Below are 20,013 nucleotides of genomic sequence, written 5' to 3'. Positions count from 1 at the left end.
TCCCCTATACACCCATTATTTACCTGAATCATCCCCTATACACCCATTATTTACCTGAATCATCCCCTATACACCCAGTATTTACCTGAATCATCCCCTATAGACCCATTATTTACCAGAATCATCCCCTATACACCCATTATTTACCCGAATCATCCCCTATACACCCATTATTTACCTGAATCATCCCCTATACACCCATTATTTACCTGAATCATCCCCTATACACCCATTATTTACCTGAATCATCCCCTATACACCCATTATTTACCTGAATCATCCCCTATACACCCATTATTTACCTGAATCATCCCCTATGCACCCATTATTTACCTGAATCGTCCCCTATACACCCATTATTTACCTGCAGTTACATTATGAATTGAATCGTTGCCAATACACCCATTATTTACCTGAATCAGCCCCTATACACCCATTATTTACCTGAATCATCCCATATACACCCATTATTTACCTGAATCATCCCCTATACACCCATTATTTACCTGAATCATCCCCTATAGACCCATTATTTACCAGAATCTTCCCCTATACACCCATTATTTACCCGAATCATCCCCTATACACCCATTATTTACCTGAATCATCCCCTATACACCCATTATTTACCTGAATCATCCCCTATGCACCCATTATTTACCTGAATCGTCCCCTATACACCCATTATTTACCTGCAGTTACATTATGAATTGAATCGTTGCCAATACACCCATTATTTACCTGAATCAGCCCCTATACACCCATTATTTACCTGAATCATCCCATATACACCCATTATTTACCTGAATCATCCCCTATACACCCATTATTTACCTGAATCATCCCCTATAGACCCATTATTTACCAGAATCTTCCCCTATACACCCATTATTTACCCGAATCATCCCCTATACAACCATTATTTACCTGAATCATCCCCTAAACACCCATTATTTACCTGAATCATCCCCTATACACCCATTATTTACCTGAATCATCCCCTATACACCCATTATTTACCTGAATCATCCCCTATACATCCATTATTTACCCAAATCATCCCCTATACACCCATTATTTACCTGAATCATCCCCTATACACCCATTATTTACCTGAATCATCCCCTAAACACCCATTAAATCATCCCCTATACACCCATTATTTACCTGAATCATCCCCTATACACCCATTATTTACCTGAATCATCCCCTATACACCCATTATTTACCTAAATCATCCCCTATACACCCATTATTTACCCGAATCATCCCCTATACACCCATTATTTACCCGAATCATCCCCTATACACCAGTTATTTACCTAAATCATCCCCTATACACCCATTATTTACCTGAATCATCCCCTATACACCCATTATTTACCTGAATCATCCCCTATACACCCATTATTTACCTGAATCATCCCCTATACAACCATTATTTACCTGAATCATCCCCTATGCACCCATTATTTACCTGAATCGTCCCCTATACACCCATTATTTACCTGCAGTTACATTATGAATTGAATCGTTGCCAATACACCCATTATTTACCTGAATCAGCCCCTATACACCCATTATTTACCTGAATCATCCCATATACACCCATTATTTACCTGAATCATCCCCTAAACACCCATTATTTACCTGAATCATCCCCTATAGACCCATTATTTACCAGAATCATCCCCTATACACCCATTATTTACCTGAATCATCCCCTATAACACCCATTATTTACCTGAATCATCCCCTATACACCCATTATTTACCTGAATCATCCCCTATACACCCATTATTTACCTGCAGTTACATTATGAACTGAATCATCCCCTATACACCCATTATTTACCTGAATCATCCCCTATACACCCATTATTTACCTGAATCATCCCCTATACACCCATTATTTACCTGAATCATCCCCTATACACCCATTATTTACCTGAATCATCCCCTATACACCCATTATTTACCTGAATCATCCCCTATACACCCATTATTTACCTGAATCATCCCTATGCACCCATTATTTACCTGAATCGTCCCCTATACACCCATTATTTACCTGCAGTTACATTATGAATTGAATCGTTGCCAATACACCCATTATTTACCTGAATCAGCCCCTATACACCCATTATTACCTGAATCATCCCATATACACCCATTATTTACCTGAATCATCCCCTATACACCCATTATTTACCTGAATCATCCCCTATAGACCATTATTTACCAGAATCTTCCCCTATACACCCATTATTTACCCGAATCATCCCCTATACACCCATTATTTACCTGAATCATCCCCTATACACCCATTATTTACCTGAATCATCCCCTATGCACCCATTATTTACCTGAATCGTCCCCTATACACCCATTATTTACCTGCAGTTACATTATGAATTGAATCGTTGCCAATACACCCATTATTTACCTGAATCAGCCCCTATACACCCATTATTTACCTGAATCATCCCATATACACCCATTATTTACCTGAATCATCCCCTATACACCCATTATTTACCTGAATCATCCCTATAGACCCATTATTTACCAGAATCTTCCCCTATACACCCATTATTTACCCGAATCATCCCCTATACAACCATTATTTACCTGAATCATCCCCTAAACACCCATTATTTACCTGAATCATCCCCTATACACCCATTATTTACCTGAATCATCCCCTATACACCCATTATTTACCTGAATCATCCCCTATACATCCATTATTTACCCAAATCATCCCCTATACACCCATTATTTACCTGAATCATCCCCTATACACCCATTATTTACCTGAATCATCCCCTAAACACCCATTAAATCATCCCCTATACACCCATTATTTACCTGAATCATCCCCTATACACCCATTATTTACCTGAATCATCCCCTATACACCCATTATTTACCTGAATCATCCCCTATACACCCATTATTTACCCGAATCATCCCCCTATACACCCATTATTTACCCGAATCATCCCCTATACACCAGTTATTTACCTAAATCATCCCCTATACACCCATTATTTACCTGAATCATCCCCTATACACCCATTATTTACCTGAATCATCCCCTATACACCCATTATTTACCTGAATCATCCCCTATACAACCATTATTTACCTGAATCATCCCCTATGCACCCATTATTTACCTGAATCGTCCCCTATACACCCATTATTTACCTGCAGTTACATTATGAATTGAATCGTTGCCAATACACCCATTATTTACCTGAATCAGCCCCTATACACCCATTATTTACCTGAATCATCCCATATACACCCATTATTTACCTGAATCATCCCCTAAACACCCATTATTTACCTGAATCATCCCCTATAGACCCATTATTTACCAGAATCATCCCCTATACACCCATTATTTACCTGAATCATCCCCTATACACCCATTATTTACCTGAATCATCCCCTATACACCCATTATTTACCTGAATCATCCCCTATACACCCATTATTTACCTGCAGTTACATTATGAACTGAATCATCCCCTATACACCCATTATTTACCTGAATCATCCCCTATACACCCATTATTTACCTGAATCATCCCTATACACCCATTATTTACCTGCAGTTACATTATGAACTGAATCATCCCCTATACACCCATTATTTACCTGAATCATCCCCTATACAACCATTATTTACCTGAATCATCCCCTATGCACCCATTATTTACCTGAATCGTCCCCTATACACCCATTATTTACCTGCAGTTACATTATGAATTGAATCGTTGCCAATACACCCATTATTTACCTGAATCAGCCCCTATACACCCATTATTTACCTGAATCATCCCATATACACCCATTATTTACCTGAATCATCCCCTAAACACCCATTATTTACCTGAATCATCCCCTATAGACCCATTATTTACCAGAATCATCCCCTATACACCCATTATTTACCTGAATCATCCCCTATACACCCATTATTTACCTGAACCATCCCCTATACACCCATTATTTACCTGAATCATCCCCTATACACCCATTATTTACCTGCAGTTACATTATGAACTGAATCATCCCCTATACACCCATTATTTACCTGAATCATCCCCTATACACCCATTATTTACCTGAATCATCCCCTATACTCCCATTATTTACCTGAATCATCCCCTATACTCCCATTATTTACCTGAATCATCCCCTATACACCCATTATTTACCTGAATCATCCCCTATACACCCATTATTTACCTGAATCATCCCCTATACACCCATTATTTACCTGAATCATCCCCTATAGACCCATTATTTACCTGAATCATCCCCTATGCACCCATTATTTACCTGAATCGTCCCCTATACACCCATTATTTACCTGCAGTTACATTATGAATTGAATCGTTGCCAATACACCCATTATTTACCTGAATCAGCCCCTATACACCCATTATTTACCTGAATCATCCCATATACACCCATTATTTACCTGAATCATCCCCTATACACCCATTATTTACCTGAATCATCCCCTATAGACCCATTATTTACCAGAATCTTCCCCTATACACCCATTATTTACCCGAATCATCCCCTATACACCCATTATTTACCTGAATCATCCCCTATACACCCATTATTTACCTGAATCATCCCCTATGCACCCATTATTTACCTGAATCGTCCCCTATACACCCATTATTTACCTGCAGTTACATTATGAACTGAATCAGCCCCTATACACCCATTATTTACCTGAATCATCCCATATACACCCATTATTTACCTGAATCATCCCCTAAACACCCATTATTTACCTGAATCATCCCCTATAGACCCATTATTTACCAGAATCATCCCCTATACACCCATTATTTACCTGAATCATCCCCTATACACCCATTATTTACCTGAATCATCCCCTATACACCCATTATTTACCTGAATCATCCCCTATACACCCATTATTTACCTGCAGTTACATTATGAACTGAATCATCCCCTATACACCCATTATTTACCTGAATCATCCCCTATACACCCATTATTTACCTGAATCATCCCCTATACACCCATTATTTACCTGCAGTTACATTATGAACTGAATCATCCCCTATACACCCATTATTTACCTGAATCATCCCCTATACAACCATTATTTACCTGAATCATCCCCTATGCACCCATTATTTACCTGAATCGTCCCCTATACACCCATTATTTACCTGCAGTTACATTATGAATTGAATCGTTGCCAATACACCCATTATTTACCTGAATCAGCCCCTATACACCCATTATTTACCTGAATCATCCCATATACACCCATTATTTACCTGAATCATCCCCTAAACACCCATTATTTACCTGAATCATCCCCTATAGACCCATTATTTACCAGAATCATCCCCTATACACCCATTATTTACCTGAATCATCCCCTATACACCCATTATTTACCTGAATCATCCCCTATACACCCATTATTTACCTGAATCATCCCCTATACACCCATTATTTACCTGCAGTTACATTATGAACTGAATCATCCCCTATACACCCATTATTTACCTGAATCATCCCCTATACACCCATTATTTACCTGAATCATCCCCTATACTCCCATTATTTACCTGAATCATCCCCTATACTCCCATTATTTACCTGAATCATCCCCTATACACCCATTATTTACCTGAATCATCCCCTATACACCCATTATTTACCTGAATCATCCCCTATACACCCATTATTTACCTGAATCATCCCCTATAGACCCATTATTTACCTGAATCATCCCCTATGCACCCATTATTTACCTGAATCGTCCCCTATACACCCATTATTTACCTGCAGTTACATTATGAATTGAATCGTTGCCAATACACCCATTATTTACCTGAATCAGCCCCTATACACCCATTATTTACCTGAATCATCCCATATACACCCATTATTTACCTGAATCATCCCCTATACACCCATTATTTACCTGAATCATCCCCTATAGACCCATTATTTACCAGAATCTTCCCCTATACACCCATTATTTACCCGAATCATCCCCTATACACCCATTATTTACCTGAATCATCCCCTATACACCCATTATTTACCTGAATCATCCCCTATGCACCCATTATTTACCTGAATCGTCCCCTATACACCCATTATTTACCTGCAGTTACATTATGAATTGAATCGTTGCCAATACACCCATTATTTACCTGAATCAGCCCCTATACACCCATTATTTACCTGAATCATCCCATATACACCCATTATTTACCTGAATCATCCCCTATACACCCATTATTTACCTGAATCATCCCCTATAGACCCATTATTTACCAGAATCTTCCCCTATACACCCATTATTTACCCGAATCATCCCCTATACACCCATTATTTACCTGAATCATCCTCTATACACCCATTATTTACCTGAATCATCCCCTATACACCCATGATTTACCTGCAGTTACATTATGAACTGAATCATCCCCTATACATCCATTATTTACCTGAATCATCCCCTAAACACCCATTATTTACCTGAATCATCCCCTATACACCCATTATTTACCTGAATCATCCCCTATACACCCATTATTTACCTGAATCATCCCCTATACACCCATTATTTACCTGAATCATCCCCTATACATCCATTATTTACCCGAATTATCCCCTATACACCCATTATTTACCTGAATCATCCCCTAAACACCCATTAAATCATCCCCTATACACCCATTATTTACCTGAATCATCCCCTATACACCCATTATTTACCTGAATCATCCCCTATACACCCATTATTTACCTGCAGTTACATTATGAACTGAATCATCCCCTATACACCCATTATTTACCTGAATCATCCCCTATACACCCATTATTTACCTGCAGTTACATTATGAACTGAATCATCCCCTATACACCCATTATTTACCCGAATCATCCCCTATACACCCATTATTTACCTGCAGTTACACTGATGAATGATTTGCACCTAAACACACACACTACATATGAATGCATGTAAATCACTCAGCTGGATTTGAGGAGCCTGACGGAAACATATTTTAGCCAAAAGGACTGTGGGTAACTGAAGGCTTGAAGTCTCACCTGTATAGTCAACGCATTGCATTATTGGGTGCAGGAATAAAGCACTGTGGAGCAGCAGCATTCCGTATGCTGGCCGCCGATTCCTTTTTAGCAAAGCAATTATGTTTAGGATGTGTGTAACAAGTGGTACAGTTCACGTTGTATAATTACACCAAATCTGAATAGTTCCCATGCCTGATATCGGTGTACATTTTTTATTTTCAGTGTACTTTTCAACATCGCACACTTCCTTCTCCCTCATAAACATCCCCTACTACTCTAATAATTGTGTAATTGCAATTCGGGGAACCCCCCCCCTCCCTCCCTCCCTCCCTCCCCCTCGAGCATCCCCATCAGGTATCAAGGTAAGACCCAAGTGCAGACTGTGTGAAGTAACAATGTTTATTGTAACCACAGGGGCAGGAAAACGACAGGTCAAGGCAGGCAGGGGTTGATAATCCACAGTAGGAGCAAAGGTTCAGGACGGCAGGATCAGGGTCAGGGTCAGGGACAGGGTCAGGGACGGGCAGAGTTCAGTAGTCCAGAGAGGAGCAAAGGTACAGGATGGCAGGCAGGCTCAGGGTCAGGGTCAGGGACAGGGTCAGGATCAGGGTCGGGCAGAGTTCAGTAGTCCAGAGAGGAGCAAAGGTACAGGATGGCAGGCAGGCTCAGGGTCAGGGACAGGGTCAGGATCAGGGTCGGGCAGAGTTCAGTAGTCCAGAGAGGAGCAAAGGTACAGGATGGCAGGCAGGCTCAGGGTCAGGGTCAGGGACAGGGACCGACAGAGTGGTCAGGCGGGCTGGTACAGGGTCAGGCGGGCTAGTACAGGGTCAGGCAGAGTGGTCAGGCGGGCTGGTACAGGGTCAGGCAGAGTGGTCAGGCGGGTTGGTACAGGGTCAGGCAGAGTGGTCAGGCGGGCTAGTACAGGGTCAGGCAGAGTAGTCAGGCGGGCTGGTACAGGGTCAGGCAGAGTGGTCAGGCGGGTTGGTACAGGGTCAGGCAGAGTGGTCAGGCGGGCTGGTACAGGGTCAGGCAGAGTGGTCAGGCGGGTTGGTACAGGGTCAGGCAGAGTGGTCAGGCGGGCTGGTACAGGGTCAGGCAGAGTGGTCAGGCGGGCGGGTACAGGGTCAGGCGTACCCCCTCTAGCACCAGGGTCAGTGTACCCTCTCTAGCACCAGGGTCAGCGTACCCTCTCTAGCACCAGGGTCATCTGTACCCTCTCTAGCACCAGGGTCAGCTGTACCCTCTCTAGCACCAGGGTCAGCTGTACCTCCTCTAGCACCAGGGTCAGCTGTACCCCCTCTAGCACTAGGGTCAGCTGTACCCCCTCTAGCACCAGGGTCAGCTGTACCCCCTCTAGCACCAGGGTCAGCTGTACCCCCTCTAGCACCAGGGTCAGCTGTACCCCCTCTAGCACCAGGGTCACCTGTACCCCCTCTACTAGCACCAGGGTCAGCTGTACCCCCTCTAGCACCAGGGTCAGTCACTCTCAAATGTTGTTTTTCACCATCATTGTAAGCCTGCCACACACACACTATACGATACATTTATTAAACATAGGAATGAGTTGTCGTCACAACCCGGCTCGTGGGAAGTGACAAAGAGTTCTTATAGGACCAGGGCACTAATAATAATATACAGTGGGGCAAAAAAGTATTTAGCCAGCCACCTATTGTGCAAGTTCTCCCACTTAAAAAGATGAGAGAGGCCTGTAATTTTCATCATAGGTACACTTCAACTATGACAGACAAAATGAGAAAAAAAATCCAGAAAATCATGTTGTAGGATTTTTTATGAATTTATTTGCAAATTAATCAACTTCCACGTCATCGGCGCCCAGGGAACAGTGGGTTGCCATGCTCAGGGACAAAAAGACAGATTCCTTTTCTTTGGGGTTTATCGGCGGTTGGAATCCCAACGGACAGCGATTAACACCATTCTAGTCTATGTGGAAGAGGTAGGTTACTGTAAACCAATCCTATATGTTCAAACATTTCTACTGGGTGTAATCGGGTCTCCCATCAGTATACCGTAACATCTTTAAATATCAGTCATTTATATACTTTTATGGACCTTTTGCATTATTGAATGCTGTACATGCTAGCTAGCTACTTCACTTTCTACTGTAGGCTACATGTCGTCATTGGGCTAGCATGTCCTGTTTTATTGTTAATATATATTTTTAAATGGGGGGTGGGTGGGGTGTACTTTGCAGAATTGTTTATATATTTAACCTTTATTTAACTAGGCAAGTAATTTAAGAACAAATTCTTATTTACAATGACGGCCTACCAAAAGGCAAAAGGCCTCCTGCGGGGACGGAGGATGAAACATGAAATACAAATATAGGACAAAACACTGTGTGTATAAAGGCAGCATGGCATTTGTTCATAGAAGATTTTCCTGTCATTATCAGAGAATACAATATCACCAACCCTGATCCTATGGTTATAGGTAAGTCTAATCAAAACACAACGCAGAGGCAATCTACCCTCAGTCACGTGGATATACAAGCTTTCTTCGCTTCCTTGAAGTAAAAAAAAATGACAACAAATCACTGAGTTCGGTTCTCTCTTTTTAATCAAATAAATGTCATGAATTTAAAAATTGTGAACAACAACTATTTAGAGAAAATGTATATTTATATAATATATTTATATATATTTACAGCTAGAGGTAAAGGCAACAAGATGATGATGTTTTAAAAAGGAGCAGTATCATTCTGTGTGCTGTGTGCTGGGAGGGTGGATCAGAGGCTCGCTGATACTAAAGACCTCAATTATCTCCTACGGAGAGAGACAGAACAGAAGAAAACATCAACGACAACAAACTCAGAACAGAAGAAAATATCAACGACAACCAACTCAGAACAGAAGAAAACATCAACGACAACCAACTCAGAACAGAAGAAAACATCAATGACAACAAACTCAGAACAGAAGAAAACATCAACGACAACAAACTCAGAACAGAAGAAAATACAGTTCAGCTCTGTGATACATCATCATCATCATCATCATCATCAACAACAACAATTACAATCAACTCCTGTACAGACTCTGTGTTATGTACCTGTATAGACTCTGTGTTATGTACCTGTATAGACTCTGTGTTATGACTCTGTGTTATGTACCTGTATAGACTCTGTGTTATGTACCTGTATAGACGCTGTGTTATGTACCTGTATAGACTCTGTGTTATGTACCTGTATAGACTCTGTGTTATGTACCTGTATAGACGCTGTGTTATGACTCTGTGTTATGTACCTGTATAGACTCTGTGTTATGTACCCGTATAGACTCTGTGTTATGTACCTGTATATACTCTGTGTTATGTACCTGTATAGACTCTGTGTTATGACTCTGTGTTATGTACCTGTATAGACTCTGTGTTATGTGCCTGTATAGACTCTGTGTTATGACTCTGTGTTATGTACCTGTATAGACGCTGTGTTATGACTCTGTGTTATGTACCTGTATAGACGCTGTGTTATGACTCTGTGTTATGTACCTGTATAGACTCTGTGTTATGTACCTGTATAGACTCTGTGTTATGTACCTGTATAGACGCTGTGTTATGACTCTGTGTTATGTACCTGTATAGACTCTGTGTTATGTACCTGTATAGACTCTGTGTTATGTACCTGTATAGACTCTGTGTTATGACTCTGTGTTATGTACCTGTATAGACTCTGTGTTATGACTCTGTGTTATGTACCTGTATAGACGCTGTGTTATGACTCTGTGTTATGTACCTGTATAGACTCTGTGTTATGTACCTGTATAGACTCTGTGTTATGTACCTGTATAGACGCTGTGTTATGACTCTGTGTTATGTACCTGTATAGACTCTGTGTTATGTACCTGTATAGACTCTGTGTTATGTACCTGTATAGACTCTGTGTTATGTACCTGTATAGACTCTGTGTTATGTACCTGTATAGACTCTGTGTTATGTACCTGTATAGACTCTGTGTTATGTACCTGTATAGACTCTGTGTTATGACTCTGTGTTATGTACCTGTATAGACTCTGTGTTATGTACCTGTATAGACTCTGTGTTATGTACCTGTATAGACTCTGTGTTATGTACCTGTATAGACTCTGTGTTATGTACCTGTATAGACTCTGTGTTATGTACCTGTATAGACTCTGTGTTATGTACCTGTATAGACTCTGTGTTATGACTCTGTATAGACTCTGTGTTATGTGCCTGTATAGACTCTGTTATCTACCCGTGTATGTGTGTGTGTGTGTGTGTGTGTGTGTGTGTGTGTGTGTGTGTGTGTGTGTGTGTGTGTGTGTGTGTGTGTGTGTGTTGTGTGTAGTATATGTGGGTGTGTATGTGTGTGTAGTGTATGTGTGTGTGTGTGTGTGTAGTGTGTGTATCTGTAGTATTTATGTGTGTGTGTGTGTGTGTAGTGTGTGTATCTGTAGTATTTATGTGTGTGTGTGTCATACCTTCCAACTCTTGGGGCTGATAGAGATGACACACTGCTGTCTGCTGGATGTTCCACCAGCCTCCACCTCCCCTTCTTCTACAGGAGCTGTCTCACACAGACACACACAGATACACACACACACAGATACACACACACACACACACACACACACACAGAGAGAGACACACAGAGACACACAGAGACACACAGACACACACACACAGTCACACACACACAGTCACACACAGAGACACACACAGATAGACACACAGATAGACACACAGACACACACAGATACACACACAGACACACACAGACACACACACAGACACACACAGACACACACACACAGAGACACACACAGAGAGAGACACAGACACACACACAGTCACACACACAGACAGACACAGAGAGAGACACAGACACACACACAGACAGACACACAGACAGACACACGGACCGGAACCCACAAGATAACATGAATGACCCAAGAAGAACAGCAACAGTAAAGCCCAGTGAAAAATGATCTCCAAAACCAGCTACACATATCATGGGTTGTTTTCTCACCGATACAAGGAAGTTTATCGTGGTCCAGGTACATCCTCGCCACACCATCCTGACAAACGCCATCAAAATCCACCAATAAGAGAAGAGACAGGAGAGGTGTTAGCGGCTGCTACCTCCTATCATAGGTAGAATAATACACTACATGACCAAACGTATGTGGAAACCTGCTCGTCGAACGGCTCATTCTAAAATCATGGGCATTAATATGGAGTTGGTACCCCCATTTTGCTGTGAAAACAGCTTCCTCCATTCTTCTGGGAAGGCTTTCCACTAGATGTTGGAATATTGCTGCTTCCACTAGATGTTGGAACATTGCTGCTATAACAGCCTCCACTCTTCTGGGAAGGCTTTCCACTAGATGTAGGAACATTGCTGCTATAACAGCCTCCTCTCTTCTGGGAAGGCTTTCCACTAGATGTTGGAACATTGCTGCTATAACAGCCTCCACTCTTCTGGGAAGGCTTTCCACTAGATGGTGGAACATTGCTGCTATAACAGCCTCCACTCTTCTGGGAAGGCTTTCCACTAGATGGTGGGACATTGCTGCAGGGGGACTTGCTTCCATTCAGCCACAAGATCATTAGTGAGATCGGGCACTGATGTTGGGCGATTAAGGCCTGGCTCGCAGTCGGTGTTCCAATTCATCCTAAAGGTGTTCGATGGGGTTGAGGTCAGGGGGGTTGAGGTCAGGGGGGTTGAGGTCAGGGGGGTTGAGGTCAAGGCTCTGTGCAGGACAGTCAAGTCTTTCACACTGATCTCAACAAACCATTTCTGTATGGAACTCGCTTTGTGTTCGGGGGCGTTGTCATGCTGAAACAGGAAAGGTCCTTCCTCAAACTGTTGCCTTAAAGTTGGAAGCACAGAATCTGTAGAGTTGCTGTAGAGTTAAGATTTCCCTTCACTGGAACTAAGGGGCCTGAACCAATGAAAAACAGCCCAAGACCATTATTCCTTATCCACCAAACTTTACAGTTGACACTATGCATTGGGGCAGGTAGCGATCTCCTGGCATCTGCCAAACCCAGATTCGTCCGTCAGACTGCCAGATGGTGAAGCGTGATTCATCACTCCAGAGAACACGCTTCCACTGCTCCAGAGTCCAATGGCGGCGAACTTTACTCCACTCCAGCCGACACTTGTCATTGCGCATGGTGGTCTTAGGCTTGTGTGCAGCTGCTCGGCCATGGAAACCCATTTCATGAAGCTCCAGACAAACAGTTCTTGTGCTGACGTTGCTTCCAGAGGCAGTTTGATCATTTTTTACACTCTTCAGCACTCGTCTGTCCCATTCTTAGAGCTTGTGTGTCCTACCACTTCACGGCTGAGCCGTTGTTGCTCCTAGACGTTTCCACTTCACAATAACGTCCCTAACAGTTGACCGGGAGCAGCTCTAGCAGGGCAGACATTTGACAAACTGAAAGTCACTGAGCTCTTCAGTAAGGCCATTCTATTGCCAATAGTTGTCTATGGAGATTACATGGCTATGTGCTCGATTTTATACACCTGTCAGCAAAATGTGGCTGAAAATAGCCAAATCCACTAATTTAAAGGTGTGTCCACATACTTTTGTATAAATAGTGTATGTAACCACGGCTTTGTGAGCTATTCGATCACTCCAATCGTCTTTGTCAGTGATCTACGGTGCCTCGATAAAGGAAGTAGTGCCGCGGCAGCAGCTTTTAAAGGCGGTCGACCGCAGCACTACCCGGTAGACGCGACTGACGAGTGTTTCCTGCCTGTGCGGAAGGATACCATATTGGAGTGATGCAATAGCACACGTAACCGCGGTTATGTACGTAACCTGTGTTTCTTGTAGCAGCTGCAGCTCAATCCCCTCTAAAAAGTTTGCTTCTTTTCCGTAAGATGGGACTTGCGACAGTGGACAGGAGAAGATCCCGACAAAAAATAATATACACACTAATAAGTCACCACCTTAGAAATACGAGACTCCTGTGAACACAACGGTGTTGTTTGTTGGGCTGCACGCCATCCACAAGCTTTACGGCAGTCGTCTGAACTCTCTATCGGACGCCCTCATTTCCAAGACGTCTTCCACGGACTGAACCGCTGGAGCTACAAAACTAAATGTCACCAACATGGAAATGGGGTTGTTCTGCTCTACGATAAACAAGCTTCAGGGGAGTCGTCTTTTCATATCTACGGTAGCTAGCTACTACCTACAGACAACAAGCTTAAGGAGAGTCGTCTTTTCATATCTACGTAGCTAGCTACTACCTACAGACAACAAGCTTCAGGGGAGTCGTCTTTTCATATCTACGGTAGCTAGCTACTACCTACAGACAACAAGCTTAAGGAGAGTCGTCTTTTCATATCTACGTAGCTACTGCCTACAGACACAATTAGGGACATATTTTTTAAATGTTTATATTTTACCTTCATTTAACTAGTCAGTTGGGAACAAATTCTTATTTTCAATGACGGCCTAGTGGGTTAATTCTTATGTTCAATGACAGACTAGGAACTAAATATATATATTACCTTTATTTAACTAGGCAAGTCAGTTAAGAACAAATTCTTATTTTCAATGACAGCCTAGGAACAGTGGGTTAACTGCCTTGTACAGGGGAAGAACGATAGATTTGTATCTTGTCAGCTCGTGGATTTGAACTTGCAACCTTTCGGTTACTATTCCAACGCTCTAACCACTAGGCTACCCTGCCGCCCCGGTAGGTAGTACCTACAGATGCAGTCAATATACTGTCACCCTTGCACTTTACAATAGAGTGCAGTGGAGTAGAATATTCCGTTTGTTTCTTTTTAAAAACTGGTTGAATGTTGGCACCTTATACATGTAAGATAAACAATACAAACAAGAATCCCTTACCTCCAACCAAATTCATTTTACATCTAAGTATCAGTTTTGATTACAATTTTTTTTCCTTCGGTCCTGTGCAGTTGTAAATCAAACAAATACACAATTAAAAGTTATTTTACAATAAATAGTGAATCATGTAAAAAAAAAGGTGCCGATATATTGATCTGAAGTATCCAACATGTACCACTCACCCTGACCAGGAAGGAGGTGTGGAAGATGTTCTCCACCGAGCGGGAGAAGGAGGTGGGGTCTATGACAAACTCATAGTAGGAGATGGGAGATGTTGCTGGAGATACAAGAGGAGAGAGACACATGACAAATAGCTCTTTAACCAACTAATATCAAATCATTTAACGTCTAATTTAACATCTACAACAAAGTTCATATAACATATTTTGTAACACTTTTTGCCACGGAGGTCACATCTGACATCTGTCCGTAAACTTGAGTTCATTTGCGGACAACAACAAAAATCATACGATGATGGAAAAACCTGTGTGTTTTCCTTGTTAATGCAAACAGAGAAGAGCTCCAACTTCTTAATCATAGCCTCAATTGTGTCCCGCACATTGAATATAGTTGTGAAGAGTCCCTGTTATGCTAGAGTCAGATCATTCAGGTGAGAAAAAAACATCACCCAGATTTGGCCAGTCGTGTGAGAAACTCATCATCATGCAAGAGGGTCAGACAAGTGAACCTTATGGTCAGTAAAGTAAACTTTAAGCTCGTCTCTCAATTCAAAAAATGTGTCAATATTTTGCCCCTTGATAACCAGCGCTCTTCTGTATGTTGTAAAAGCGTTACATGGTCGCTGCCCATATCATTGCATAATGTAAAAAATATACGAGAGTTCAGGGGCCTTGCTTTAACAAAGTTAACCATTTTCACTGTAGTGTCCAAAACGTCTTTCAACCTGTCAGGCATTCCCTTGGCAGCAAGAGCCTCTTGGTGGATGCTGCAGTGTACCCAAGAGCCTCTTGGTGGATGCTGCAGTGTACCCAAGAGCCTCTTGGTGGATGCTGCAGTGTACCCAAGAGCCTCTTGGTGGATGCTGCAGTGTACCCAAGAGCCTCTCAGTGGATGCTGCAGTGTACCCAAGAGCCTCTCGGTGGATGCTGCAGTGTACCCAAGAGCCTCTAGGTGGTTGCTGCAGTGTACCCAAGAGCCTCCTGGTGGATGCTGCAGTGTCCCCAAGAGCCTCTAGGTGGATGCTGCAGTGTACCCAAGAGCCTCTCGGTGGATGCTGCAGTGTACCCAAGAGCCTCTCGGTGGATGCTGCAGTGTACCCAAGAGCCTCTAGGTGGATGCTGCAGTGGACCCAAGAGCCTCTCGGTGGATGCTGCAGTGTACCCAAGAGCCTCTCGGTGGATGCTGCAGTGTACCCAAGAGCCTCTCGGTGGATGCTGCAGTGGACCCAAGAGCCTCTAGGTGGATGCTGCAGTCATGGCTTTTGCACCATCAGTACAGATACCAACACATGTTGACCACCAAAGTCCATTTGATGTCACAAAGCTGTCCAGTACTTTAGAAATATCCTCTCCTGTTGTCCTGGTTTCCAGTGGTTTGCAGAAGAGGATGTCTACCTTAATAGACCTCCCATAAACGTAACAGACATATACCAGGAGCTGTGCCAGGACCTGTTGACTCATCCAGCTGTAACAGACATATACCAGGAGCTGTGCCAGGCCACGTCTGTTGACTCATCCAGCTGTAACAGACATATACCAGGAGCTGTGCCAGGCCCACCACGTCTGTTGACTCATCCAGCTGTAACAGACATATATCAGGAGCTGTCCCAGGCCCTCCACGTCTGTTGACTCATCCAGCTGTAACGCATATAATTCACTGGCTTGTATGTGAATCAGAAATGGTTTCAAAGCATCTCCTGCCATGTCACTGATGCATCAGGAAACAGTGTTGTTTGATGAAGTCATTGTCTGTATAGTTTTTTGTCCTTTTCCCCCAGCATTGTCCCAGCCTTATCCACGGCAGCAGGAAGAATAAAGTCCTCTACAATAGTATGGGGCTTGTCTGTCCTCGCCACTCCTCCACAATAGTATGGTGCTTGTCTGTCCTAGCCAGTCCTCCACAATAGTATGGTGCTTGTCTGTCCTAGCCAGTCCTCCACAATAGTATGGTGCTTGTCTGTCCTCCCCACTCCTCCACAATAGTATGGTGCTTGTCTGTCCTACCCAGTCCTCCACAATAGTATGGTGCTTGTCTGTCCTAGCCAGTCCTCCACAATAGTATGGTGCTTGTCTGTCCCAGCCATATCCACGGCAGCAGGAAGAATAAAGTCCTCTACAATAGTATGGGGCTTGTCTGTCCCAGCCTTATCCACGGCAGCAGGAAGAATTAAGTCCTCTACAATAGTATGGGTCTTGCCTGTCCTAGCCACTCCTCCACAATAGTATGGGGCTTGTCTGTCCTAGCCACTCCTCCACAATAGTATGGGGCTTGCCTGTCCTAGCCACTCCTCCACAATAGTATGGTGCTTGCCTGTCCTAGCCACTCCTCCACAATAGTATGGTGCTTGCCTGTTCTAGCCACTCCTCCACAATAGTATGGGGCTTGCCTGTCCTAGCCACTCCTCCACAATAGTATGGGGCTTGCCTGTCCTAGCCACTCCTCTACAATAGTATGGGGCTTGCCTGTTCTAGCCACTCCTCCACAATAGTATGGTGCTTGTCTGTCCTAGCCAGTCCTCCACAATAGTATGGGGCTTGCCTGTTCTAGCCAGTCCTCCACAATAGTATGGGGCTTGCCTGTCCTGGCCAGTCCTCCACAATAGTATGGGGCTTGTCTGTCCTAGCCACTCCTCCACAATAGTATGGTGCTTGTCTGTCCTAGCCAGTCCTCCACAATAGTATGGTGCTTGCCTGTCCTAGCCACTCCTCCACAATAGTATGGGGCTTGTCTGTCCTAGCCACTCCTCCACAATAGTATGGGGCTTGCCTGTCCTAGCCACTCCTCCACAATAGTATGGGGCTTGCCTGTCCTAGCCACTCGGTAGCTCACCATATAAGATGCTTCTAGAACCTTCTTATTAATGGTATCTGTTGCTTTTATACATGTCTTACCACTCTACAGTCTATTCTCACTCAAACTCCTGTGGCTTATTTTTCAAATGGTCATGTTTCATTTCTAAATGAAGGTTTCCTGTGAGAGACCAACGGTTAATGTGATTGGATGAGTAACGGTTAATGTGATTGGATGAGTAATGGTTAATGTGATTGGATGAGTAACGGTTAATGTGATTGGATGAGTAACGGTTAATGTGATTGGATGAGTAACGGTTAATGTGATTGGATGAGTAACGGTTAATGTGATTGGATGAGTAACGGTTAATGTGATTGGATGAGTAACGGTTAATGTGATTGGATGAGTAACGGTTAATGTGATTGGATGAGTAACGGTTAATGTGATTGGATGTTAAATATGTGACTAGGCTTCCTGTATTTGACATTGTGTTGTTATTTCACTGAACACTAGATGGTTTCATTTTATTTTGGGCAGTGAAACGAGGCTACTGAGGCGAGAAAAAAACCTCACCCAAATGTGTAGCCCCGTTGGAAAATATAAATGGACTGTTTGAAAAATGTTTTAGTTTTTTTTGTTTAAAAAATTATGGTAGAGAAACTGCACCCTACCACAGTTTGGGAATACCTGGAGTAGAGGATCCAAGGTCATAGCTAGAGTCAGAGTCATAGTCATAGCTAGAGTCCGAGTCATAGCTAGAGTCAGAGTCATAGTCATAGCTAGAGTCATAACTAGACTCAGAGTCATAGCTAGAGTCAGAGTCATGGTCAGAGCTAGAGTCATAGCTAGAGTCCGAGTCATAGCTAGAGTCCGAGTCATAGCTAGAGTCATAGCTAGAGTCAGAGTCATAGTCATAGCTAGAGTCAGAGTCATGGTCAGAGCTAGAGTCATAGCTAGAGTCAGAGTCATAGCTAGAGTCAGAGTCATAGTCATAGCTAGAGTCATAGTCAGAGTCATAGCTAGAGTCAGAGTCATGGTCATAGCTAGAGTCAGAGTCATCACAACCTTTATTTTCCTTGAGCCCTAATCGGTTTAATCTTTTTTCATTCCTTTCTGTTTAGTCCTGTTGTCTTGTGTTTTCCTTTATACAATTGTAAAGAGACAGTCCTTGAAAACCGCTATTTAAATATAATGTATTATTATTAGACAGTCATGACTCACGGTCGTCGTTGAAGTAGCCCTGCAGGTATCCCAGAATCCTCTCTACCTCCTTCTCTGTAGCTTCCTGGTGAGACTCCTCCATCCTCCTCAACTGGAACAGGCAATAACATCAAATATTTATTAATTTATTTAAGTTAGTCTCGTTGAGGTAAAAAATATTTTTCAGGGGCCTCCCGGGTGGCGCAGTGGTCTAAGGCACTACATCGCAGTGCTAGCTGTGCCACCAGAGACTCTGGGTTCGAGCTCAGGCTCTGTCGCAGCCGGCCGCGACCGGGAGGTGCATGGGGCGACGCACAATTGGCCTAGCGTCGTCCGGGTTAGGGAGGGTTTGGATGCGCGCTGTGTTAAGAAGCAGTGCGGCTTTGTTGGGTTGTGTTTCGGAGGACGCATGGCTCTCGACCTTCGTCTCTCCCGAGCCCGTACAGGAGTTGTAGCGATGAGACAAGATAGTAGCTACTAACAATTGGAAACCACAAAATTGGGGAGAAAAAGGGGGTAACATAACATTTTTTTTAAATACAAATAAATATATTTTTCAAAAGAGAAACACAGTCCCCATTGTGACAGAAATATTAAGCACATACAGTACCAGTCAAAGGTTTGGACACACCTTCTCATTCCAGGGTTTTTCAATCATTTTACTATTTTCTACATTGTAGAATAATAGTGAAGACATCACAACTATGAAATATCACATGGAATCATGTAGTAACCAAAAAAGTGTTAAACTTTGAGATTAAACTTAAATTTTGAGATTCTTCAAAGTAGCCACCCTTTGCCTTGATGACAGCTTTATACACACTCTTGGCATTCTCTCAACCAGCTTCACCTGGAATGCTTTTCCAACATT

General features: G+C 42.8%; 1 protein-coding gene across 2 annotated transcripts in view; it reads right to left on the bottom strand.

The window, feature by feature from the left end:
• Positions 1-9,681: 9,681 nt before the first annotated feature.
• Positions 9,682-20,013, bottom strand: part of LOC109870594 (non-structural maintenance of chromosomes element 4 homolog A) — a 78,198-nt gene continuing 67,866 nt past the window's right edge. For both annotated transcript variants that reach the window (XM_031804910.1, XM_031804911.1), the window contains exons 7-11: positions 19,164-19,254; positions 15,155-15,249; positions 12,128-12,176; positions 11,580-11,665; positions 9,682-9,905 (exon numbers count right to left, since the gene is read on the bottom strand). In XM_031804910.1, coding sequence (XP_031660770.1) covers positions 9,837-9,905; positions 11,580-11,665; positions 12,128-12,176; positions 15,155-15,249; positions 19,164-19,254 — 390 coding nt within the window. In that variant the 3' untranslated portion in view covers positions 9,682-9,836. The remainder of the gene's footprint in view (positions 9,906-11,579; positions 11,666-12,127; positions 12,177-15,154; positions 15,250-19,163; positions 19,255-20,013) is intronic.

Source organism: Oncorhynchus kisutch, linkage group LG25 (genome assembly GCF_002021735.2).
Source record: "Oncorhynchus kisutch isolate 150728-3 linkage group LG25, Okis_V2, whole genome shotgun sequence".
Classification (NCBI taxonomy): Eukaryota; Metazoa; Chordata; class Actinopteri; order Salmoniformes; family Salmonidae; genus Oncorhynchus; species Oncorhynchus kisutch.
The sequence above is the reverse complement of the archived record's forward strand: the minus strand, read 5'-3'. Positions and strand labels throughout refer to the sequence as shown.